This window comes from Convolutriloba macropyga, chromosome 6, assembly GCF_964194025.1.
Source record: "Convolutriloba macropyga chromosome 6, txConMacr16.3, whole genome shotgun sequence".
In the NCBI taxonomy this organism is placed as follows: Eukaryota; Metazoa; Xenacoelomorpha; order Acoela; family Convolutidae; genus Convolutriloba; species Convolutriloba macropyga.
This window is the reverse complement of record NC_134473.1, coordinates 7,569,954-7,596,586: the sequence shown is the minus strand read 5'-3', so window position 1 is coordinate 7,596,586 and position 26,633 is coordinate 7,569,954. Positions and strand designations below refer to the sequence as shown.

Here is a 26,633-nt window from a genome sequence, read left to right as displayed (position 1 = left end):
TTTCGGCAATTATGCAAAATTTATCTGCGAAAAAACTTAAACTATTTAATCGGCAGATAAACTGGAGTATAAGGGTGATATTTCTACCCGAAAGGTATGACAAAGCGAAATATCTGATAATACAGACAAAGATAATTCCAGCTAAGCTAATAATGGCAAAAATGTCGCTAATCAAATTTTATGACATAGCGAGACAAGAAAATTCTGAAAGTTTTCACGGGTATCTGAGTCTTCAGCAAAACACTCGAAAAAAATATCACAGTTATACAGCATGTCAAAGCCAGTGTTATTTAGACCAATCGTGTGCGTAATGTATTTCAGATTAGATGACTCTTCCGCTTTCTATAAAATGGATTAGAATTTCTCATGGGTTGGTTTTGTTTCGGTCGCAATGAAGGCAGTTTCAGGGCCTTTTTTTTGTTAATTTAGGAATGTTTAACATGCTGGACTAGATGTGCTTAAGTTAATTTGTTTCAGAGCCGTTATGATATTCCTATTAACATATGTGTAAATATGTAAAATTGTATAACTACATCGCCATTTCGATTATCCTGTTGTGAATCAATGTGCAAAGGTTTTCTCCAAAGGAAAATGTTCAGGTGATCTCATTATTCTGGTCGTAGTTACGAAAACTGCGTCTTTCAATTGAAAGCTTCAATAGTCTAAGGGATTGCGAAGTCTTGTTTGCGATTTTATTATGGCAATCTCTAATTGACCAAAGTTGTCAAATAAATATCCCCCTTAAGGTTGTCTTATTTGGTGTTACAAATTATTTGTTAATGTTAACAATAGAAATTATGTACAAAGCATCCTGAGTACCTCAAATTTTGCACAAATGATGGTTGCAGGAACGATATTGTTTTGATTTATTTTTATTCTGCCCCCACCGTGTTTTTATGTAACTCATTTGAATTGTTTCACATGTTTAATCTAGTTAGAAAGTCTTAGAGGGGGAAGGGGAGGAGGCAGGATTGTTCAGGCGTTTTAAATATGCTATTTGACTCTATGGTTGCAGTTGCTGAATGTTTAGCTTGCTGGGCAATTGCTACTCCAGTAAGAAAAAATCTGGGAGTGGATCTCGCAATGTGACCTTGATCATTTTGGGCTTCGACAACGCCGGGAAAACGACAACTGTCCGAGATCTTCAAGGAGGTTAATTATAAAACGATTGGTTTATAATAAATAGTTAGTTAGTTAGTTGTTCACGAGTTTGATTGTAAATGAAATAAAATAAACTAACGATATCAGTTCAATAATGTTTAATAGCCGCCCTCATCTTCTCAGCCGGCTATTATAGCGCTCCTATTTTTTTTTACTTCTTCGAACTTTTTTTCGCTGAACTTCAAAGTGTTCAGAAAAGAGATTAAAAGCAATCAAAGCACTTCAAAAATTGATCAATTGAGCTCCGAAAATGACATGAAAATAACCAAAGCAAAACGAAAATTTGTCGCTTTTTTAGCATTTTACGTGAATTCTTTTTGACTTCTCTAGGCTAGTTTCTCTCTTCTCTCATTCTTGCTAACATTCTCATTTGAACATCAGTTGCTCCGCAAAGCAATTCAAAATGAACAGAGTCAGAATAAAAATTGAAGTCAGAAATAGAAACGGGATAAACCCATAAAGCCCAATTTTTGATGCCCGATATTTGAACGTCGTTCCTATAAGTCTTAGTTACCATCTCTTATGCTTATTGGTATTGATAGTAGCCCCTGTAGCCTCTCTCTAAGAAACAGAAGTATGTTCAACTACGAAATGCCATCAAAATAAATCGAACTTAAAAAAATGTTTTTGTACAAAAATCTTTTTTTTTCGATATCTTCTATTCTTTCAATCCCAATCATGCCTATTGGAATCCACGGCGGCTATTTTCCGGCAATCTGCCAGGTATGTTTTGACTATGAGAACATCTCTTCTCACAACCAAACAGCGTTCGAAGACAGCTAGTAAATTTTAGTAAATTTTTTGTACAAAGCTTGCGTCAGGCATAGATTAATTCGGTCAGTCATCATAGATGATCAATAAAATTGGAATACGTGGCAAGTTACTGCAGCTACTGGCCGGTAACTTAGAAGATCGTGAACAAAGAGGCAGTGTACGAAAAGCCATATCAAGCGCATCAGCAATCACGTCGGGCGTACCAAGAGGAGCGTCTATAATTGGTCCACTCATATTCATAGTGGCCATTGATGATCTGCCGGGTAAGCCATCACCGGATAAGTATAAGCCATCACCGGATAACTTTTTATTTTAATCCTTCCTTACCAGTTCCCTATGTGTGCTATTTATATATATAGGTGCTTTCCTCTCCACTTGTTAGTTATTTTCGTGACTGGGCTGTCTTTACACTGTCTGGAGTGGAACAGCTTGGAGTGCAGCATCCGGCTAAGTGCTACTCGTCATCCCGTATGTTCCGACCCACATCCATCGTTGCCGGATGGTGTACACGGTCCTTTTTTATACCTAGAAACAAAAGAGACTGGATAAGTATTTCGGATATGCTGGCGACTTCAAAGTGTTGACAGAAAAGAGAGTAAAAGCAATCAAAGCACTTCAAAAATTGATCAATTGAGCTCCGAAAATGACATGAAAATAACCAAAGCAAAACGAAAATTTGTTTGCTCCAAACTCAATACGAAGAAGTGGACAAAGGCAACTCTTTAGAATTCGTCCCCAGTCAAAAAAGATCTTGGAGTTTAATTAGTTAAAACCTCTGGTGAACTAAAAACTGTGAAAAGGAGTGGCATTTTGATGGAAATCTTTCTTTTCTACAAAATACTTCAAATACGAAAACATCTACAAAACTGAACCCGTACATCGGTAATGTAGTCCCCGTAATCACCTGCTCATCGCAGGTCTCGTTTCTTTCCAAATCTGATGTGAGAAACTTCGAGATAATACAACTTATAGCGAGTGCCTGGATATGTTTGACAAGGTCAGATTATGAATAGACTGATGGCTCTAAATATCCTGCCTTCGTCGATCTTCATCGAGCTTCTATTTCTACGAGCTTTCCAAAACGTGAATTACGCAGTAGAAACCCAAAGTCCTCTAAGAATCAAACAGTGCGACAAACAGTACTCTAACAAATTGGAGTTCCGCTCGACACGTCTCAAAAAGTCTGATGAAAACTTCTGAGTCCGGTCATCAAAGCTACAGAACATCTTCCAGAAAATCCTTGCAAATATGGAAATTAACAAGAAGCTGCTTACAATACTATTTATCGACTACGTTCGAAGGTGCTACAACGAACGCGACAGCTGCACATGGCGAATCTTATCCTTCTGTGGAAAGATGATATTTGAGGGGTCAAACTCCACCTGTGGGCTCACCAAATGCGTCTACTGCTACTACATAATATCAGCGAAAACATTTCTGCAATATGATGAAGCAATGTCTTAACAGTTACGAATGCTTTGACAAAAATATCTAACAGTGACCTCATCGAGTGCGTCTCGCAGAATGACCATACTCGGGTTATCGGGTTATCTTTGTGAGGCTCCAGTCAGGAATTATTCCCCGATTGAAAATGTTTTGAATTTGGACGCAGAAGTTTTTTTGATTTATCCACTTGATGCAGACTTGCCCTTTGTCTGGAAACTAATCGTAAGCTTAATAAATAATTTCAGAGGAATGAGAAAGGTTATACAAGTGATTATTTTAAATCAAGATTTAAATAGAATTTTAATGGTGATTTAAGACAACAGCCGTCCCCTTCAACTATGGATCCAATTGAAGCCTCGCCAACGGGACGCCGCAACATTGATAGCGCACCACGGGGGCAGTGTATAGAGCTACACAAAAGCAAGCTATTTTGTCCTTTCTGTATGTGTCGTCTCAGAATAAGAATACCTTTTTACTCGTGGATTCTTGCTGTCAACCTCCGCACGGCTTTCCACGCTGAAGGAATAGATCCCGTTTGCAGGAAAAGATCACTGGACTGAAGGCGGCCTTCTCGAGGAGACTTCCATCTTTAAATTTTCTCAATTTCATTAAGTTAAATCAAAATTATGTCTGGTCACAGATTGAACCAGCGCAAGGTTCCTCTTTACATAACAAGATCTGGAGAATATGCATCCGTTTATCAATCAAATTTTTCATTGTAAGTTTTTCTCTCGTGCCTAACTGCCTTTTCTGATTTTCTCAGGAATCTATCCCCGTGTAACTGCATTCCCAGTGGTAGACTTGTGCAAAGGATTGCATAGTTGAATAGATCTTCATTTTTTTTACCTTATCTTCAGGTAGTAATATATAGGTCAGCTTCCCTAACTGGAAGGGAAAAGATTTTTCTTTGGCTATCGTTGAAAGAAGGATGATTCAACATCAATGGGTCAAATCATTTTTAACTGTTTTTTTTCTCTTGAAATACCTTGGTGCAATGTGAGTTTCTTCTTGCAATAAATGTATGTGTTTGCAGAGCTCCTTTTGTTTTATTCTTATAGAAATTCTGAGGATACACCTTTCTATATTGAGCCTATTTTTGGATCATGTATGTGTCGCAACGTTCAGTTGAGCCTATCTTGGATTCTAGAACACGATTACCTTCAATTATGACTTCTACACCCGAAAAAATCTTTCCTTACGTATTTCGGTTTTGCAATGAGATAAAACTTCGTTACGTTGTATCGAAAGGCATGTTCATCGAGCCGTACTGGTTCTACAATCCAAGTTTCCGGCAGCATTGCCGTCATCGTCGTACCACTTATGGATGATATTCAGATCCTCGAGTAGATCTTTGAGTTGAAGAATAGACACACTGTACCTTGCCATTGCTATCGGGTCCCCCTGTGTTGTACATTCTTTTTTTCATGAGAAACATGGAAATTACTCACACTATAACCCTACGGTTAGATATCTGCATGCTTTAAAATGTTAAATAAATTAATCATTATTGTTATTAATATAATAATCTTCAAATTGTGGCTGTTCGTTTTCATTGGTAAAAATAGGATTTGAAGGCTCCCATTTGTCTATTAACGGGTACTTTCTTGTGTTGATCGAGCAAAAACTCGGTTAAAACATTTTTAAAGCAAGTTTTACTGTTAAAAGCTCTTATTGAAGAGGGCAATTTGTTCCATTTTTGAACGCTTTTCAAGATTAAGGATTTGTTACTCCACTTCGTTTTCGTTTTCTTTTTTAAAATAATTTGATTTGTTCTCTTGTTCTGTCTAGCGTTATGGCGACTAGAAAACATTTTAAAATTTTCGGATGTTTCCCATTGTCTTATGTCTGTTTGTAGCTTCATTAGGCTAACTTTTGAGATAAACAATTCGGCTGGCAGGATGCGATCCTTAATGAGAAGATCAATGGTGTGGTCAAATTTTTGACGAAAATAACAAACTTTTATTCCCCAGTTAATTTGCCTGTTTATGCGGTTTAAGTTTTTCACTGTAAGCAGAGAACAATTACTGTTTTTCACAATTAATTTAGCAGAGAACAATTGCAGAAGAAATATTCGAAGAAATTGCCAGTTCCAAGAACAATTCGTACTTAAATCACTCAACTAAGGCCGCGTTGATTGTTCTATAATTCTCCGAGTTGTTCTAAAATTGTTTCACGCATTTGCTACAAGAATGTTTTAAACATACCTTCTTAAATCTGATTCAGGATTTATTTTCTATTTTTTTACTCAGCTGCTGGGCCTTTTATTTCAAAGGTGCATGTTCTTAGGTTTTTGCTCCGATCGATGTTTTTTTTATTTTGAAATGATTTTGGTCTTCTGGGTAATTTTTTTTTGAAATCTTTTATCAGTTGCCGAGAATTTTTATCTTTTCACTCTGAATCAATTGAAAACAATTCCATAATCTATAAAACGATCTTTTTTACCCGATATTCATTTTAAGTGAGTATTTTTTATTGTCCTTGACTAAAGAAAACAATATATTATAACATTTAGAGAAAAAAGACGATGTGACTCCCAGTCTTGGCTTTGCAAATGCGTCCCTGAAGTTTGGACGACTCAACATAACTTTGTTCGATGTTGGAGGAGGACCGACTATACGTGATATCTGGTCCAGCTACTACGCCGATGTGCATGGCTTCATTTATGTGGTCGATTCAACGGACTCCAAGCGATTGCAAGAGATGGCGGAAAATTTGAGAACAGTCATGATGGAGCCAATGCTGCAAGGGAAACCCTGCCTAATGTTAGTTGATATTTTTATCCTGGAGCTTGAGTTGATTCCTACAAAGCAAAGGCCAGTTCTATCTATCAAAAGAAAATATTGATCTGCTTTTGAATTGTTAAGTTCAGATTTAAGATTTCTAGGAAATTGATTAAGGATTTGAGGCAACGTTTGATTACAACCTCGAATCAGTTATACGCGATGATAATAATAATAACTATTTTTGCGCTTTTTGGATAAAGATTTCAGAATTATCTAACTGCCCAGAAGTGGTTTAAATTGTGAGCGTTTGTTGGCGATAAGCTGCTCTGTTATATTGCAGATGCCTGTGATCTTTAAAAATATCTTTGTCTCTTCTCAGTTAACCTTAGTTGCGTGTCACAAACCGGATCGTATTTAATGTTTCTAGTTTAACTGCTCTCAAAAAACTTTGTAGCAATAATTTAAGTTCTGTTGGTCTTTTTTAATGAAATTTTGTAAAGAAGTTTAGCGTGACCTCAATTAGAGCCATATACATTGAGGTGTACCACCTTTGTCAGAGACTTAGCTATCTAGTCTAATGACCTTTAAAGGGATGTGTTTAGATGTAAGCTTTTTTAAGAAAAAAATTAAAGGATCCTTCCTAGAATGCTTCAGATCAAAAAAGATAACTAGAAGCGCTCACTTTGGTGTAAGCTTGGTTTTGTTAATCAATATTTTGGTTAACTTTTTACGAAGTTGGGGTTTCTGAGTCTCAGATTCGAATACTTTAATGCAATGCAATAACACTATAGAGCTTTTCATCTGCTGCAAATTGACCTGTTTCTAATTGTTTTATGTGTATTTTAGTCTGGCTAATAAGCAAGACAAAGATGGGGCACTGACAGAGAATGAAATTGGGAACCTACTAAACTTGGAATCTCTGGCCATACAATCCAAATGTCTCTGCCGACTGGTAATAATTTTTTTCTCGCATGCATGCATAGCCAGGACCAAATTAGCTGTCCATTGCTTTAGATAATTGGCTTTGGTGTCCTTTTGTGCATTGATTTCAATTATTAAATTGTTTTAAGAATTCTAATTGCTCTCAAGCGAAGTTTGAAGCAATTAATGCAGTCGGATGTGTCTTGAAATGCAAAATATTTTCCTCGACAGTTCTGTTCTAGAATGTTCTAGTGACTTTTCAGACTAGTGACTTTTAAAAAATGTACACTAATGCATGCGGTATGTTTTCTTAAATTCATTGGATAATACTACCACTCCACTATCCAGTTTGTTCATATAGAACCGAGAATTAACTTAGAATTGAATTAAGAAAATCACCGAATCAGCTTTTGGCATGCTTACAGTAACATAGAGAAACATAGCAGTAGCCATCAAACACGTAGGAAATGACACAAATACTAAAATAAGTCATATTTTTTTAGTTTTGCTAGTAATTGTTGTACTTATTGCTGTCTTATTACTTAATCTCATTGATGACGGGTGTCAACGGTGGTCAATGAGGACTCAAATAATTGATGTAATTGTATCCTTCAGTACACTTTGCGTTCTGTTGCTTCTATACCAAGTGTTTTCAAAAAGTTACAGATTTTTACTGCGATTTTTGGTTATTTTTGTCTCATTTAATATTTTTAGTGAGACGATTCATCGACATTTAATGACAGGTTACTAATAAGGAATATAGTTGGCAGTTTGAGTTCATAGCAGTTGTTTTTGATATTGATCCTGTCTTTTCAAAGGTTTAAAGTTGAATTTTTAGTCTGCTTGTTTTTGTTGTTCTGGTATTGTTTTAATTCGCTTTACCTTTTGATCACGTTGTTCATTTTACATAAGTCACAATTCTGACGTTTGACTTCTGACTTACCTCACTCATTGTTTCAACTGAATGGATTGTTATTGTTTTCACGCATTGTATTACGCAATGTAGTGAATACGGTCAATGTCAAAAGAGCAAAATCAAAAGAAACTGGATAAACGAGAATCAAAAGAAACGATAAATCCCGGTCATTAAGTCGCAGTGCATTAGGTTATCAAAGTTCATTAGAGCGATTGCTAGCTGATATTAGTATTAATCTTACTACCTTTCAATTTAAAAGCTGAAATAATTATTGGTTTAGAATTAACTGAAGCTGCACACTGAATTAGAACACTGTTTAAAACTGGAAAATTTTGTCAATATCAATCTTTTCTTTTTCTGCTTCAATCTAGATGTGTGTCTAGCACGTCACTGGCGTCTATTCTCCGGCAATCTGCCGGCTATGTTATTTATGCTTTGAGGTGTGACGTTTTTTTGTTTGCACTCTCCTAAATGAATGCTTAACATTAATGAAATTATCAGCGGTCCGTGAAACTTGATATAAAACTATCACAACCAAACATGGGATTAATATATCAACTTAATTATGAGAAAATATGCTTGTAATACCGAGCGAGTGCTTATTGGATTATTGAACGAAAAGATCAAGGGGAACAAATTGGATATAATGGCATTGGGTATATTGGCACATTGGGTATTTTGGCATTGGGTATATTGTCATGTAACCAATATTAAGGTCACGTAAGGTTACTCGGACCCCTTCAAGGTCAATAAAGAAATATACAATGAAGTCTGTTAATAAAGCATGGTGACGCAGTTTGGTTTTCGATTTTTTTTTTGCAAATTTTAAATGCGTGTTATATGTTGCATCAGTAAATCCATTAAATCAGTTGTGTCTGTTGCTACACATATTCTCCAGCACTAAGTCTAATTCTCAGCTATTCGGTCACTCTGCACTGGTAGTAGACTACAAGTAGTGGTTGCAAGCATTGAAGGCTCGGAATATCATAGCAATTTGGCTCAACGAATTTGCAGCTAAACTTCGGAAATTCGACAAAACTATATTTCGTAATATTTAGCATCAACTTTTGTAGCATCAGAAAATTTTTATTAAAGATTTTTTTGTCGTTTTAAATGAGATGCATGTGCCAGTTTTTCAGGAGCTCTGCTCAGCGTTATCGAATGCAACCACGTCAAACAAAAGTAACAAACAGACTTCGCCAATTAAAGATGGGTTCAAGTGGATTGTGGAGAATGTTCTAGAAGACTGGGAAACCTTGGACGAGAGAGTGGCCCACGACATGGAAGTGCAGAAGCAAAAGGCATTTGAAGAGCACAAAGCCAAAGCAGAAAGAATAAGAAAAATGCGAGAAGAAAGGTATGGAGGATTTTTCGTGATATCGTTTCATTGCTTCGCAGGTGCTTTTTGCAGATTCTAGAACTGTAGATAGGAGAGCACAGATAGGAAAGTTGATCGAAATATAAATTTGCTCAGATTCAATGGGACCTTGAGATCAGAGAACACACTACTGGTATTGCGTATAACATTTTCGGTTGCAAATCGTTCGGTTTGAGAAATTCCTATCAAGTCACGCGGGCCACTGAGGGATGGTCATTGCTCGTTAGGCGCGTTAGCCAAATGTAATCTTATGTGCGCTTTGCAAGTTGCGCTTATTTTCGGCCAATTAGAATGGAGAATAATTTATGTACTGTACCCATTTTACTGTTTTCGATCTATTGTTCGTTCGATCTATTATGCGTGGACCATATTTGCGAACATCATAGCGTGTTTTGAATAACTGCCTGTACTAGACATCAATCAGTTCTTACCTACACATTTTTGAATGATTTGACTATTCAACTTATCATTTTGAGACTTAAGTTCGAGTAACTTATGCTCTTAATTATAACAGTCTGCTCTTTCTAACCCACAATCTTCGTATTCAAAATATTTTAATCAATCGAACATAATACGCATATAGCGAATTTAATTTTGAGTTGTAATTTTGTATCTAGAGAACGGAAGGAGAAAGAAAAGCAGCGATTAGAAGCCATGAATGGGGAGGGCAGTATTCATAAGAAATTACCACCAATTCACTCTCAACACCTCCCTCAGCAGTCCCAGGTGGTCAACTCTAACGAAGGAGCCAGTGACGCTGCTCTGTCTATGAATGAGGAACGGATGAAACAGTTCGCACAAGTCATGGTAAGAGCACTGAATGTTCAAAGCTCACACATTTGTTTTCAAAAGTTTGTTGAGAAGTTCACCCGTGTGAACAGCACCACATTTGAACAAACTAATTTTGTTGTTTTTGCATTGACAATAATGGATGGATTACGTAGCCCAGGTGAGACTATTAATAAACATAACATATCTAAGCCCTATATAGCATTATAAAGGTGTAAGAATTTAATTGGATGGTCAAGTTGTTGTGCTCCCATTATATTTTTTAATCCGATCAACACGAAGCAGGAGAAAGATTCGAAATGCCATGTACATTATTGGCCTTCTATTGGTTTTTTACAAAAAGACAGCGCCTGTCTTTTTTTACAAAAAGACAGCGCCTGTCTTTTTTTACAAAAAGACAGCCCCTGTCTTTTTTTACAAAAAGACAGGGGCTATTATTGGCCTTCTCTTGGTTTTTTTACAAAAAAGACAGCGCCTTAAAAAAGGCGCTGTCTTTAAGATCTGTTCACACATTTTCATGATTTTTAAAGTCAAATTGGAGTAGTGATTTTGGTCACGCAAAAGTAGAGCGAAAAAGCGAGTGGTTTTGCGGCGTGAATTTTTTTTGCTCTAAATTTTAAAGTGGAGTGAGAAAACTGTTTGAACAAAAATTCGCTTTCTTGCAAGTAGTTGTTGTTCACATGCGGCAATTTCGCTTTGATTTTTACTGTTTTTTTTCAATTTTTTGGATAAGATTTTTTTTCTCAACGGTTTTCCCAATCCATTCATAGTCCGTTCTAGGTCTAGTTTTCTGTTTAGTCAATGAAAATTCTTCTGCTATGTTTTTTATTTCGTCGTCATGATTTTTGTTACGACCGTATGACGTCACAGCAACTTCAAATCTGCTTTTTGTTCATTCGTTCATGCAATTTCAACTGAAGTGCGTGTGTGACGTCGATTTTTTGCTCTTAGTGAAGCGAGTTTTTTTGTTCATTCGCGTTATTAAATTTTTGGTCACACATGACTTACCTCACTCTCAAAAATGACTTCCTCACTTTTAAATTGACTTTTATTTACTTTAATTCAAAGAGATAAGGTAAAATGGGCGTGTGTCACTCTAAATGAAGGTTGTTTGAGATCAGCTAATAGAGGCAGCAATAACTTATACAGATTTTTAATCAAAATATAACAGATCAGCCTTCAATGAAAAGACGAATTTTTTGGTCTGTCTTTTTATTGCTTTTTTTAGACTGCCGATCTACGAATCTATTGCGGCTATTTTCTGGCATTCTGCCAGCTACGTTTTCATTTTGATGCTTCTTTTCTGTTCGCGTTGATAGCGGGCGGTAATCTGTTTACCGTTTCTCGGAGTTCTGTGTGTTGCTTTTTAATAGCCGCCATCAGCCTCTCAACGGCTATTATTTAGGCGCTCTCGTTGTTACAATACAAAGAATTTGAGTTGTATTGGGGCACTGTATTTTTAAGACTCGAAGAGATTTTATGGTTTTCTGTTTCTTTTGAGAAGTGAGCGAGCAAGAAAACCGGAAGTTCAGGGAGTAAATAAAGTTTGTAAAAGTTGTTTCAGTGAACAATTTCGAAGAGCGGAGAAATGAGCGTGGTTCTTTTGTTCATGTCTTCTTTTTGTTTGGTACCAAGCAATTTCTTTGAATTATGACAAAAAAATTTGCGAAAAATTGTTAAACTTGTTCTGAATTTCCTAGTTATTCGCTTTTTTCAAAATTAAAGATGTTTTTTGCTTTTTTTGGATTGTTCAAATTTGAGTGAGCAATTAAGTTATCTCGATTACTTCTATATTCCTTTTCCTTTGTATTTGTACTTGTACAATTTTAAAAATTAATTGAATTCTTGTTTTGTTTAATTTTCTCAGCCGGCTATTATAGCGCTCCTACTTTTACAATTCAAAGAATTTGAATTGTATTGGGGAGCTGTCTTTTTTTGAAGATCTATTCACACATTTTCATGATTTTTGAAGTCAAATTTGAGTAATGATTTTGGTCACGCCGAAACAGAAAGTGGAGCGTAAAAGCGATTGGTTTTGCGGCATGAAATTTTTTTGCTCTAATTTGAAAGTACAGCGAGAAAACGGTGTTTGAACAAAAATTCGCTTTCGCTGAAGATTTGTTGTTCACATGCGGCAATTCCACTTTGATTTTCACAGTTTCTTCGATTTTTTTGGATCGGATTTTTTCTAAAAAGTTTTCACGATCCCTTCATAGTTCATTCTGCTCCTAGTTTTTTGTTTGAAGCAAATTTTCATTTCTCGCCACTGGTTTTTTTTGTTCACATGCGGCATTTTGACTTTGATTTTCTGTTTTTTTTGTTGTTTGGATCTAATTTGTTTTAGAAATGGTTTGCCCAATTCACGCATAGTTCGTTCTAGGTCTAGATTTTTGTTTATCCAATGAAAGTTCTTTTAATTGTACGTCAGAACATGTCCTGCAATGTTTTTTTTAAAGATATGTTTGCTTTTTTCGGCTTTTTCACGTCGGTGAGAAGTCAAATTAGAGTGGTGATTTTGGTCACACTGGAGTGGTAAAAAGAGCGAAAGATTGAGTAGGTTTGAGGCGTTTCTTTTTCAAAATACCTTTAAAGTGGAGTGAGAAATAGGTGTTTGAACAATTTGGCGGTTTTTGATGGATTTTATTTCAGTTGAGTCAATTTGACTTCTGTTTGCAGAGTTTCATCTCCTTCAGTGCTTTTAAGACGGTACATATGTGTTCTAATTGTTTTTATTTGCTTTTGCTTGAATTCATTAAGGGGCAGCTAAAACTTTTTTGTGACTTTGCCACTATTTGTTGTCATAAAACATCAGTGAATTTTGGATTTCGCCACATTTTTTAAAAAGAGTTATGTTGTCTTGTCACTAAGTATAATCAATGACCGGTCGGAATGATTGCAAATGAGGCATAAAGGAACGTAATTAATGGCATAAAGGAACCTAATGATTGTGATCTTTGATGTCTTATTATTTCATCTCATTAGGGACAGGTCTCTGATGCTGCTCATAGGTGTTGTTTTCCGATTTACTTGTTTTTGTTCATATTTGGTGCTCTTTATGGCTTTGACACTAATTGTTTTCAATAAAATTTATCGTGTTTTTTTGCGATTTTTTTTCAACTTTGTCGTCTTAAATCTTAGTCTAGTTATTGTCAGGTGTCATTGGTTGCTAAAAAGGCTTCAATTAAAGCAAGTCGTTTTAGTTCATAGCTATTGCTTTATGTGACTTATACGCTTGTTTATTTTTGGAAAAACAGTCTGTTTTTTTTAGTCTTGCTAGTATTTGTTGTACTTATTGCTGTCTTGTCACTTTATGTCATTGATGACAGTCTCAGCGGTGTCACTGAGGACCCAATTAATTGATGTAATTGTATTCTTCATTAGCTGTTGCGTTCTGGGACTTTTATACTAAGTGTTTTCAAAAAGTTTCAGCCAGATTTATTGCGATTTTTGGTTATTTGTCTAATCATTTAATATTATTAGTGAGAAGACTCATCGACATATAATGACAGGTTGCTAATGAGAAATAGAGGAATATTGGTGGCAGTTTGAGTTCATAGTAGGTGGTTTTTTATTTTTGATATTGGCTTTTCAAAATATAAAAGTTGAGTTTTTTTAGTCTTGCTTGTTTTTGTTGTTCTTGTGTTGTTTTATTGCTTACTATCATTACTAACAGCTCTCATTTGCCTTTCAAAGCGGAGTAAATGATTGTCGATTTTTCAAACTATAAAAGTTGAGTTTTTTAGTCTTGCTTGTTTTTGTTGTTCTTGTGTTGTTTTATTGCTTACTTTCATTACTAACAGCTCTCATTTCTTTTTCAAAGCGGAATAAATGATTGTCAGGTCATAAATTAATACAATTCTTTGAATTGTTTTTCGGGACTTGTCCTGCTAAGTTTTTTACTTCGTCGAATAGAAATTGTTCGCTTTATCTTAGGTCACAGCTTGTTCCGCATTTTGCGTGAAATCTTTTTGACTTCTCTTGGCTAGTTTCACTTTTCTCTCATTCTGCTAAAAATGCTTTTAGACTTCAGCTGGGCAGCAAAGCAATTTGAAATGAAGATTCAGTATCAAAAAACGAAATCAGAATTAAAAACGGGATAAACTCATATTTACTCTCATATTTGTACGCAGCTTTCATTGTTGGTCATTCTATTTCGGTTAACTTGCAATGTCGGCAATCTTTTAGGAAATCTATTTTCTGACATTTCAGCAACAAGTTGGAAATGACCTCAACAACAGTTTATCGGAGAGTTTGCGATCAAATAGAAGCATGACGCGAAGTCCGTTACCGAAAGGGAATTCTTCACTGAATCACAAGATCGTCTCTTCACAAGATGAGAAATGTAGTGATCTGGACAGAACAACTGAAACTGTCACTACGAATAGTGGACAATCAGCGAGAGTGGAAAACATGTTTGTAGTGGATGGGAAGGAAAATGAGAGCAACAATCGACTTTTCTTGGTTGATGGAATCAATAGAAGGGCACAAGATGACGTGTATCATACTGACAATCATAGACAGTTACCACCTTTAAGTAAGCCGAAAATTCAGATTCCGTGTCAAATATCAACAGCAAATTAAACGCGGCCGCAGATTAGCGCCTTAATGCGTTAGATATAGCATGTCCCTTTAAATTAAAATAGTCAAACGTTTCAAAAATCATCTGATAGATTTGAAAGATTAAAGCTCAAAGTTAGATAATGTAGATTAAAAAATGAATTGCACCTAAAGGAAAAAACGTAGGCTTTCAAGTGGCCATATTGAAGCTCACATGCTTGCTGTTTCGTTTTTAATAGCCGCCCTCATCTTCTCAGCCGGCTATTATAGCACTCCTATTTTTTTTTTACAATTCAAAGAATTTGAATTGTATTTCGGCGCTGTCTTTTTTACGACTCGAAGAGGAGTATTGGAGAAGTCCTTTTTTAATCACTTTAGTTGGAGTGAATTTTGAAGCAGGAAATGAAACGCGTGAAAAATGGTTTGGGTGCTGAACAAAAGTGAAGAGGGGAGCGAAAAGAGAGTGGTTTTTTGTTCATTCCGCTGTTTTCGAGAGAGCGAGAAATTGAGGTGTGAAAAAATTTCTGTAAGCGAGCGAAATTTGTGTTCGCGTGCGGCTTTTTAAAACCGTTTTTCTGTTAATTGTTTTGGTTTAGAAGTCTTATTATGATATTGTGTGATTTTTTAGGTTGCTTTAATAGTGGTTTGTAGGTTTTTGGTCATAAATAAGAATTTTAAACCATTTTGCTGGTTTTTCAGCTATTTTGCTGAATTTTAGGCGAATTTTATCAATTTTTTGCGTTTTGTCTTGTTATATTGCTTTGTATGGGCTTTAATAGACGCATGTTCGTTACTGAGTCTCTGGATACCAAGTGATTACATTTTCTTAGGTTTTAAACGATTTTTTTGTTAAGAAAAATGACAATAAACTGAAACATTTTTAATTATTCTTCTTAATTTTTTGCTGTTTTTCGCTTTTTTTCTAAACTTAGAGAAGTTTCTTAGCCTATTCGGTTTTCCTATTGTTTTGGAAGTTTTTCGGTTTTCTTTTTGCTCCATTGAACGTTTTTTTTTTTGGCTCTATGTGCTCTTGTGAAATCAAAAAAGCTTATTTTTTTCTAAGATTTCTTTCAAGTTGTTTTTATATGCTCTTTGTGTTCTTCAAGTTTTTATAGCATTTGGGGATGCCTATAGTCCAATTTTGTTGTTTTTAATGCGTGTTGATGATTTTGATTTCAGTTTGAGTCATTTTATTGAAGATAATTGAGTAATTTTTATGATTTCTGCGAATTTTGTGTTTTTTTTTGAATTTTTGCTGAAATCTTCTGATTCTGCTTTTTGCTAATTTTTAGTATCCTAGCTTTTGATAGGAACTTTTCTAAGAGGTTTTTATGGAATGTATTTAGAGCACTTTTCATTGACAGATATTACTAACTTTTCTTAATCTCTTTACTTTTTTTTAATCAATTTTGATGTCTGAAAAATTTTTCTTTAAGCGAGCGAATTTTTTTTCACGTGCGGCTTTTAAATGCAGTTTTTTTCCAACTTTTGATGGTTATTAGTTTTAGGCTTGTTTTGATAGGAATTGAAGTGTTCAAGTAGTTAATTTGAGTTTACTGCTAAGTTGGAGGATTTTGATCAGTTTTGCTGATTTTGACAAAATTTAATGGTTTTTTGTCTTTTTTTTGTTTTAATGCTTTAAGTGGGAATCGAATAGAAGCTTGTTACTTAAGATGTTTTTGGTAACCAATTGACTAAAGTTCTCTTGGTATCAATTATTTCTCTTTTTTTAAAACTGAGAAGTCTCCTAGCCTATTATGACTTGCCCATTGTTTTGCGAACTTTTCATTGCTCTAAGTGCAAAGGAACTTTACTCGTTTTTATGCTTCCTTGTACTATTAAAAAACTCATTAAGTTCTTCTTGTTTTTTTTGTTCAATTTGTGTTCGAATGCCGTTTCTATTCTTCCTTATTTTTTGTGGCATTTGTGGAGGTTCAGGGTTCAGAATAGTTGTTCTATTTATTAAGTCATAAGTCTGGGCAATTTTATCCTTCGAGTCGTTTCCGGAATTCTTCCGGCTATGTTTTTTTAAGATCTGTTCAAACATTTTCATGATTTTTGAAGTCAAATTGGAGTAGTGATTTTGGTCTTGCCGAAACAGGAAGTAGAGCGAAAAAGCGAGTGGTTTTGCGGCGTGAAATTTTTTTGCTCTAAATTTAAAGTGGAGTGAAAAAACGGTGTTTGAACAAAAATTCGCTTTCTCGCTAGTGGTTTTTTGTTCACATGCGGCAATTTCACTTTGATTTTCTCTTTTTTTTCAATTTTTTGGATAAGGTTTTTTTCTAAACGTTTTTCCCAATCCATTCATAGTTCGTTCTAGGTCTAGTTTTCTGTTTACTCAATGAAAATTCTTTGAATTGTACGTCAGGACTTGACCTGCTATGCTTTTTTTTACTTCGTCGAACTTTTTTTCGCTTTACCATATTGCCGCTTTTTCAGCATTTTGCGTGAAATGTTTTCGACTTCTCAAGGCTAGTTTCTCTCTTCTCTCATTCTGCTAACGGTGAATTTGAACATCAGTTGCTCAGCAAAGCAGTTCAAAATGAACAGAGTCAGAATAAAAAACTGAAGTCAGAAATAGAAACGGGATAAACCCATAAAGCCCAATTTTTGATGCCCGATATTTGAACGTCGTTCCTATAAGTCTTAGTTACTATCTCTTATGCTTATTGGTATTGATAGTAGCCCCTGTATCCTCTCTCTAAGAAACAGAAGTATGTTCAACTACGAAATGCGATTAAAATAAATCGGACTTAAAAAATGTTTTTGTACAAAAATCTTTTTTTTTCGATATCTTCTATTCTTTCAATCCCAATCATGCTTATTGGAATCAACGGCGGCTATTTTCCAGCAATCTGCCGGCTATGTTTTGGATTGTTTGCATTTTCTCTTCTCATTGAACAGATTTTACATGACTGCTGAACTATGGTTAATTGCACTGTTAAGAATGGTAAAATTGTGTTGTAGTGGTTAGGTTAATTATTTTCAGTGAACTGTTAAAACTGTGTTGCAGTAGTTATGTTAATTCTTTTCAGTTCAGTGAACTGCTAAATAAAATCGTGTTTTAGTTAAGTTATTTCTTTTTTAAAAGAAGTTTTTTAAATTTCTTTTTTAGCAGCTATCGCGGCTATTGGGACATCGTGTTTTTTTAATTCGTCGTTTCCATCAATGATTCTTGCGACCTGACATCTTGGAAAAGAATTTTTCAATTGTAGTGACTTCTACTGCTTTACAGTTAAAATTTGTGTACGTGACGTCATTTGTTCTGCTTTTAAGTCAATTGCGTTTTCTACCTCACTCAAAAAGTTAACTTCAGAACTCACTTAATGAACTTCAAGTTTTGTGAACCTTTACTAGTTAAAGATCAATAGTGTGTATCTAAGTAGTACCAAACGTAGATGCCCTCATTCTTGAGTATTAGAGTCTGGAGTTTTTGATCCGGAATCCTAATTATGAAAAAGCTCTGAGGACTTTTTCATCATAGAGCGAGCGTATGTGTCTCTTAAAAAAATGACACAAAAGACTGGTGGTCAATCTATCTATATTGTTGCTTTAGTTGTTTCAATTCCATGGAAGGCCACAAGCGTCTATCGCGGATATTTTACGGCAATCTGCCGGCTATGTTCAGTGAACTGTTAAATTTGACCCTTCGTCAATCCACACCCCCTGCGCAGGGTTCCAATTTTTTTCTTTGTAATAGTCTATAATCAGCTCTGATAACGTCATCTGAACTATTATAGGTTACGAGACTCTGATAATAATAACTGCGAAAATATGGCATTCGTTGCGAATCACGAAGCCTTTCGAAATGCCGGTCAGAGTTTTCTAGTGATTTTAGCAATCACGTAACATTGGTTGAAAAACTAACGAATCAAAAACGCTTGAACGTTTGAAAAAAGAATAAAGTTTGAAATCTAGAAGTGTAATAGAAATATTGCCTTTTTTAAAACTTGCGCCTGCTTGTTTCAAGTTATGTTATTGATTGTTCAGACGAGGAAGCAATGGCAAAGGCTAAGAAAAAGAAAAAGAAAGTGAGAAAGAACCAACTGGAACCATTCTCTCCCGATGGTGACACTAACCACACCGCAGCATTCACCAAAGACGCTCCTAATCTAGCAGTACAAGCAACCACAGCTCTGAAACACAGGGACAAGAAGGAAAAACAGCAGGAACAAGATATAGGGAAAGTAGTGTTGGAGAGTTACAACGTAACTGAGTCTGACTTCTATGACTCTGACTTTGTAAGCGACGCGAACAACGCGGAACACCAAATGTAAAGTGTACATACATATGATCTTGTAGTGCTGCATCGAAAAACAGGATCTATTCTATTTCTCCTATCTCTCAACTTCCCAGATTAGTTGGCATATATGATTTAAGCCCCTTGGTTTACATGCTATTTGTACTGTACCATGTTATGTAACAACACAATTTGTAACTAACAGTAAAAAAAAAACAACCGGGGGGGGGGGGGGGGCAGAATAGAATAGATCCGAAAAACCATTGTCAGTGTTAGCTTAAATCGAATAGGATAGTTTGATCTATTAAATAATGTTTGTGTGTACATATGCTTTGATTAATACTGTATATATTTAATTAGCCAATTTCACTTAATTGCAATTTTCGGATTATGGGTTCACATTGTAGTATTTAGAATATATTTTTTGACTGAACATTTTTTTAATGCTCTAATAAGTGTAGCAATTGTATGAATCGAGTCATTCTTTTGCCATGTGACTAGCCGTATTGTGTTTTTAATGACATTAGCATTGGTTTTCGTTTCACCCCGATTCATGTAAGCGATCTTGTCTTAACACCATATCAGAAGTGCTTAAATTGGCCGCGTAAGGTAAAATAGTGCTTCCTTTCAGTTCACGGTAGTCAAGATTTTAAAAAATGATGTTATCAAGGAGCTCAAGCCAGCAGTTATTCAAGAAGCCAAGCTCAACTGGTGCATTCAGTAATCAAAGTCAAGATAGTTTTATGAATCATTCGGAAGAGACCTCAAATCATGGTTTGATTGACGTTCCTTGTTAAAAGTGATTTTAGTAGATCAGCAGCCGAGAGTCAGTATCAATAGGCGGTGTTTGATTGCGATTTAGAGGTCCAAGTATTTGGTTTCTATCGAAGACTGGTCGCTCCTAATACCAAAAATGGTTTCAAAGGATATGATTTCAAATGATAGGTTGGGTCAAAATCGACGTAAAATGTTAGTGTTAATTTTTTTTGACGAATGGTTTGGAAAGCAATGGTCCGTAGATTTGGTAAACTCTAGGGTATTGGTGCAAGATATAGAGTGGTTAAACACTCGGAGTTTATAAAATGTGATCTACTGTTCGCCCCTTTTATCGAAAAAGGTATTTCATTCACTGGAAGTCTTGTGATCTCGCACGTTTCTGTCTTGAAATGTTACGCAACGTAGCCATGATTGGAAAACTTTTAAATAAGTAATGGCAAAGCAGTAGCGTTGACAAATATTGGTCTTCGTTATTTTTAGACTCGAGTATTGGGTTTCGATCGGTCTTTTTATAGCTGCGAAGCTGTAAGCTGAACGTAGCTATATTGCGGTGCTCTTGGTTTTTTTTTTGTTTCGTCGTCTGACGCTTTATTTTCGTTTTACATTTGTTCTAGAACATTCTGTCTCGTCACTGTTTAAATGGCTTTTTCGCGCTTGATTTCACGCTTTATGCGTGACCTAAATTGCGGTTATTCAGAAACAGAATCTGTTCCTAAAACAAAGTTGATTGTAAGAAAACAGATTGTATGGTCCGACAGCCGAGTGGTTAAGGCGACTGGCTGTTAATCCGGAGATCGCTGGTTCGAGACGCGACAGGGAAACTTTTTTTGCACCCAAAAACAACCTCCTTTGAAATAAACTTGTAAGTTTTATAGGCGGCGGCGATAACTATTATCAACTCACTTCTGTATCTTTTTCCATCTGTATTTTACGGCACGCAAGTCTATTTCGCAGCTATTCCGGCAATCTGCCGGCTATGTTGTTGTTTTAGCAGTTTGTTGCTTTAAAAAATTGACGAAAAAAGCTGAAGTCACCCTGGTTTACCTCACTGAGAAAAGGACATTAAGAATCACTAATCAAGGCCAATTGAGCCCACTAGTTCAGTATTATTAAAGTTGGAAAGGCCAGATTGAGGCGATTAGTCCCATTTTGGCTTCATTTTTTCAATTCGTCTGAACATTCCTCCACCTGAGACCTCCATCCTCAAAAAATATTTAGCCCCCTCCCTCTACATACCTACGCCCCAGCCCACCACACGCATCTAATCCTTCACCATTCCTCTCGCCACTCATACAGACCCACTAATTGAAACATGATTGAGATTGTCGTCTAATTTCAAGTTAAATTGAAGTATCTAACTCCAAGATTTTTTAAATGAAGTTTTGTTTCGTTACAATCGTTTGTTTTTAATTATTCTTGAAAAGATCAAATCAGTATTCCAAAGGTTTCTTCGGTTCTTTTCCAAAGTTTGCTGTTTTTTAAGCAGAAACATAACTGTGAATTATTTCTTTCTTTTCAAACATTGACTTATGTGTTCAAACTTTAGGCATTAACATCTTGTACTCAATGTTTTTCAAATGTTGAGTAGTTAGTACCTTTTGGTAAAATTCAAGAAAAAAGATTTGATCCTATAATAGTCTCTCCTCTATCGTAAACTAATATCCGCTCTCTGCCTACAAAGTAGCAGAGCTGCTGAGATGAAATATTGGACTTAGAGATAGGTTTTGGTGGCTGTTGTCGGTTAATGGTATGTTTAATAGCGGATATTAAGGCGCTCGCTTTTCTTATGCATATGCAATTCAAAGATTTTGAACTGTATCGGGGCACTGTTTTTTGACTAGAAGAGTATTGGCGAAGAGTTTCTTTTTAAATAACGTTTATTGGAGTGATGTTTGATTATGATACTTTATTAATTTGCGTTTTGTTTTGATAGATTTTTGACATTTTTTTGGTTTTTTACATGTGTTTGAAGCCAATTTGGAGGTTTTTCGGCTATTTTACTGAATTTTAAGCAATTTTTTACGATTTTCCGCCAACTGTTTTGTTTTACTGTTTTAAATAGGATTTGATAAGAAGCATTTTGCTTACGGAGTGCTTAGATACCAAGCGATTACAATTTCTTTGTTATAAACATCTGAGAAAAAATAGACATTTCAAAGTATTTTTCTTAGTTTTCTGCAGATTTTTTTCTCTAATCTTAGACAGTTTTTTGAGCTTATTATGACTTGCCTGATGTTTTGCAAGCATTTCAATGCTCATTTTGCTCCAGAAAATTTTTAGCTCTTTGTTTTCCCGATATATTGAAACTTGACTTATTTTTTCTGGATTTTAAAAATGAATTTGTTTCTAAATGACTTTTGCTTCACATTTTTAAAAAAAGTTTTGGAGAGGTCCTTGATTCAAATGAATTGTTTTAGTGAATTGATTTTTCAGTTATTTTTTGAAAGATAATTGAGAATGTTAAAACAAATTGGCGATTTTTTCATTCTGATTTTATAGCTTCTCGCTGTAGTTTTTCGTTTTCAACTTTTATTTTATTGCAATTTTTAAATTTTGCTATTAAAAGATTTCACTGAAGGCTAAACAGGGAACATTTCACCAAAATAGATATTACAACTTTGTTGATTGATATTTTTCTGCCAAGTTTTGAATAGGTAAATGCCTAAGCAGAGAAAGAAATCGAGCATTTTTTCTCTGAAAAGCTGTTCTCTCAATGGTTGTTCTTTGTAATGATAAGTGAGTAAATTTCAGCAAATTTTGGCCAATGGTAGCCGGTTTTCCGCTTATTCCCAACTTTTGTTTGGGGCTACTTTTTCTTGTTCAGTGTTCATACTGAGCTATTTTGGGGGTGTCAATGGCAGTCATTGGAAGCTAGACAGGGAACAACTTTTTAATAACACAAACATTACAAATTTCTGCTTTCAGTTGCATTTTTTTTGTTTTTTTGCTTTTGTATAAATCTGCAAGGTGGTGGATGGCTGAATGCTTGACCAGAAACAGTAATCAAAGTTCTCTAACAAATTGGTTGGGAGGTAGCCTTGAGTCAATTTCAGCACAATTGGTTGCTAATTTGTTTGGAAAATTTGCAGTCTTTTTTCTGATCTTGTCTTTTATTTCCTTTCCAATACCTCCGTTTTCTCTACTTGAAAAAGTTTTGCTGGTTTTTTGGTCAAATTTTAGTTGTTTAATGAATGAAAATAAACGTTTCGCATGATTGTCCAACAATAGTTGGTTTGGAGCAGCAACACATATTTTTTAGATGCTTTGTCAGGCTTTGTGGTCAGATACTTTCTTGTTCACTTTCAAGTTATTGATTCAAAGAGATCAGTTTTATTTAGTAGGATAATCATTATGTTGGTTAGGTTGGCCAATTTTATCTTTCGAGGTGTTTCCCGAGTTCTTCAGGCAATGTTTTTTTAAGATGTTCACACATTTTCATGATTTTTGAAGCCAAATTGAAGCGATGATTTTGGTCACGTTAAAACAGTAAGTGGAACACAAAAGCGAGTAATTTTGCGGTGTAAAGTTTAGTCATTCTAACTTTGAGTGAGAAAAAGGTGTATGAACAAAATTTAGCTTTCTTGTTAATGGTTTTGTGTTCACGTGCGTTATTTTTGCTTTGCTTTTTTACTGTTTTTTCAGTTGTTCAATTTTAGGATTTTTGCTAATTGTTTTTATGACTCCAATCTTAGCCCATTCTCAGTAGTTTTTGTTGAGTCAATGAAAATTCTTTGAAGTGTAGGTCAGGACTTGCCCTGCGATGTTTTTTTTTTTAAAATTCGTTTTAGCTTTTGATCACGTTTTCCGTTTTACATAGGTTACAAGTTTAATTCGTGCTTTACCTCACTCACTATTTCAACTGAATGGATATTATGTTCTTTCACGCCTTGAATTAAGCAATGCAGTAAATACTCAATGTCAAAAGAGCAAAATCAAAAGAAACGAGATAAAAAGACCGATAAAGCCCGGTCATTAAGTCATTGTGAATTAGGTTATCAAAGTTTATTAGAGCGATTGCTAGCTGATTATGTTAATAAGCTTGACAGCGTTAGGTTTAAAAGTCGAATTAAGTATAGCGTTAGAATTTAACTGAAAACTGCTGCCACTTTCTAGCTCTTTTTTTTTGTTTCAATCACAATTTGCGTGAACGGGAACTCTAGTTCTCTAATAGGTGTGGCAATTGACTAAGTATATGTTAGAACAAAATCTTATTCCCCCTTGAGGCTCGTGCCAAGCACTAGGGTGCAAGAGCCCTCGTGTCAGGGCACTAAGTTCCTTGGGCGATTAAAATTTTGTCCTAACGTATTTAGAGAACCAAACCGTACGAAAGGGTTGATTTCATTTGAAATTAAAGTTAAGATTAAAATTTTGCAGACTAGTGAGACAAAATTTTCTTAAAATTACAAAAAAGCTGAAAGAAAAACAGTTGTTTCCGTCTCCGATAGCGGAGCAGCCGATTATTTATAGTAGTTTGATTTAAGTGTCACAAGTTAGATTTCTAACTAAGTCTATTTTTTGCCGTAAAGTTATTGTCCAATATTAGGACACTAAATTAAGGGCAGACAATTAGACTTCTCTTTATTTATAAAATTCATTTTTCACACTAAGCTCTCCGGCTCGAAGTTTTAGTGACCGATAAAATTGTACAATGAAATCACCATCAGCCGTCAATGAAGGCATTTGGTATCTAAGAAATTTGCAAGTGTTTTTTTGAACTTCCAAAAAGTTATCAGTTAAGTAATTTCATGTATATCTTTTGTTAAAAATGAGTAAAAACTCATTTTTGCAAATACTTTCAACGCTATTGACTTAATAGACCACTACTTTTTCATATTGCTTTTTTTGCTGATAATGTTGAGGCAGTTTCCATATTAAGCTACTGAAATGTTCCATTGCCTTTATTATTGCTGGAATGCAGGTACCAGTCGACTCTCATGAAGTTGGAGAAAATTTCTGTAAAAGCTCAATTTGTTCGACTTTCACATGCTTTTACTCGAGAAAACTATTAATCAAAAGGTTTCCAAATTTTTCAAAATCTTCGAGTAAAATTAATTTAGTTCAAGGTCTTAGAGTACAAATTTTTGGGCAAGAAATAATCTTGCTTCAGAGTTGGATGCGTGTTTTTCAGAAATGGAGAAAGTGACATTTTCCCAATACTTTATGCCTAATATTTCTCATTAGTAGCTCCATAAACGTTTTCAATGCATGAAAAATGACTTGCTTCTTTGATGAACTCGCTTTGTGCTTCTGATACCTTATCTTTTAAAATCTATATCATTATATCTACATCATTATATTTATTCAAAAATTTTTTGTTAGTCGATGCGTTGGAACAATACGTCCGAACGTCCATAACCGATCCTACTTGTTCATAGTGAGAAATTTAATACAGAGACAGTTCACATAACTCTGTGTGAGGCACAGAATGTTCCAACTTTCGCATTAAAAAAACCTTGAAGACATAATTTCAACATGTCTAAAATTCTGTTGCAGAATGTTTTCCTGAGCATTTTTTGGGTTTTCGTATAATGGCGCAGAAATGTTAATTTTTTAATAACTCGATTTTAAAAAAAGTGGGGAAAGGAGAGCGAAAAAAATAATCAGGCTTCCGGGGAACAAAAAATTTTGTTACTCATCCGCTAAAAATATTTTCATATTCCCGCCTTTTTTTAAAAAAAATGTTAACAAGAATGGTGTTGCTTAGTTTTTAACAAAAACAGCTAAAATGAATTTTTTAATAATAAAGATTTTGATTTTGCTCCATTCGTTCATATGGTCTTTGTTTACAATTTTTAACTGATAGACTTTGAGAACTTCGGTTGAACCCCAAAAGAAAAATAACTGTGTCGAATGCTAAGTTCCTTCAGAATTTCATTTTGGTTAGAAAGACTAAAAAATACAGCAGTGAAATTCTCAGTTTTGAACTACAGTTTTGAAAACCGTTGACAATAAAATAATACGTATAATCAAAAGAGAAATAATTCAATCGCGAAGCAGATGAGGCCTGCCCGTATTCCTGCTAAGACAAAATACCAAAAAGAACTTTGTATTTTAAAATTACGGAATATCGTAATAGGCTTAAATTTTAACAAATACATATTTAATAACCAGAGTCTTCTCTTGCTTCGCGTTCAGTCATTTTTGCATTTGCACAAAATTATTTGTTAATAACATAATTTTTCGTAGATTTTTTGAAGTACGATATGAGATATGTGCCTACCAGTCGCTCCTTTCTCAAATTTTTGTGATTGAATAACCAATTGTGAAAAATCTCGATTACATGTTTATTTGTGGTGTCCTAATTTTGAATGATTAAATTCCAAAACAAACAGAAAAACTGGTAAAGAATTATAGCTGGCACAGTTTTTAACTTGTTGTTTTTGTTTGCTGTATATTTGCAATAATATAATGATTTCCCGATATGAACAGCCTTTTCCAGTAACGGTTAACGTGACTTGCAGTAACCCCCTTAATCTCAGATTGAGGTGTCCTTCCAAAACAACCTCTGATCAGACCGTCCCAGAAGACCAGAGCAACATAGATCTAGGCTTCGTAATTTCGAGCGCAATTTTCCCCCTCTACAATTGAAGATGGTCTGAGCAGAGGTTGCTATGGTCTTGGACCTCAATCTGATCTGTCTTAGAGCCATCATCTGAGTCTGAGAACTGGACAGCAAAAAGACCAGGCGATAATCATGGAAAACTTGTCAATAGCGAAGTCTTGAAATCTGATGTTAAGGATGCGGCGAAGGATGAAATTTTGACTGCGGGCAGTAATGAAGAAATATCAGTCAGTGGATCATTACAAGAAAAGTTGGTATAATATTTATTATTATCAGAATCATTGGTATAAAAATTGGAATTTCACAAATCGAGCACATGGCACTTGCAGCTAAAACAAACTTAAAATTTAGCAGAAATCATGTAAAAAATACGACATATTAAAAAGAGT

At 35.0% G+C, this 26,633-nt stretch overlaps 1 protein-coding gene across 1 annotated transcript; it reads left to right on the top strand.

Moving 5' to 3' along the window:
- Positions 1-451: 451 nt before the first annotated feature.
- On the top strand, positions 452-19,043 carry LOC142341461 (uncharacterized). Its single transcript, XM_075392417.1, has 8 exons — positions 452-599; positions 1,031-1,152; positions 5,894-6,143; positions 6,951-7,056; positions 9,081-9,298; positions 9,937-10,126; positions 14,318-14,642; positions 18,656-19,043. Exons 1-8 carry the CDS (start codon positions 565-567, stop codon positions 18,940-18,942), a joined length of 1,533 nt encoding a protein of 510 aa, XP_075248532.1. The 5' UTR covers positions 452-564; the 3' UTR covers positions 18,943-19,043.
- Positions 19,044-26,633: the final 7,590 nt, after the last annotated feature.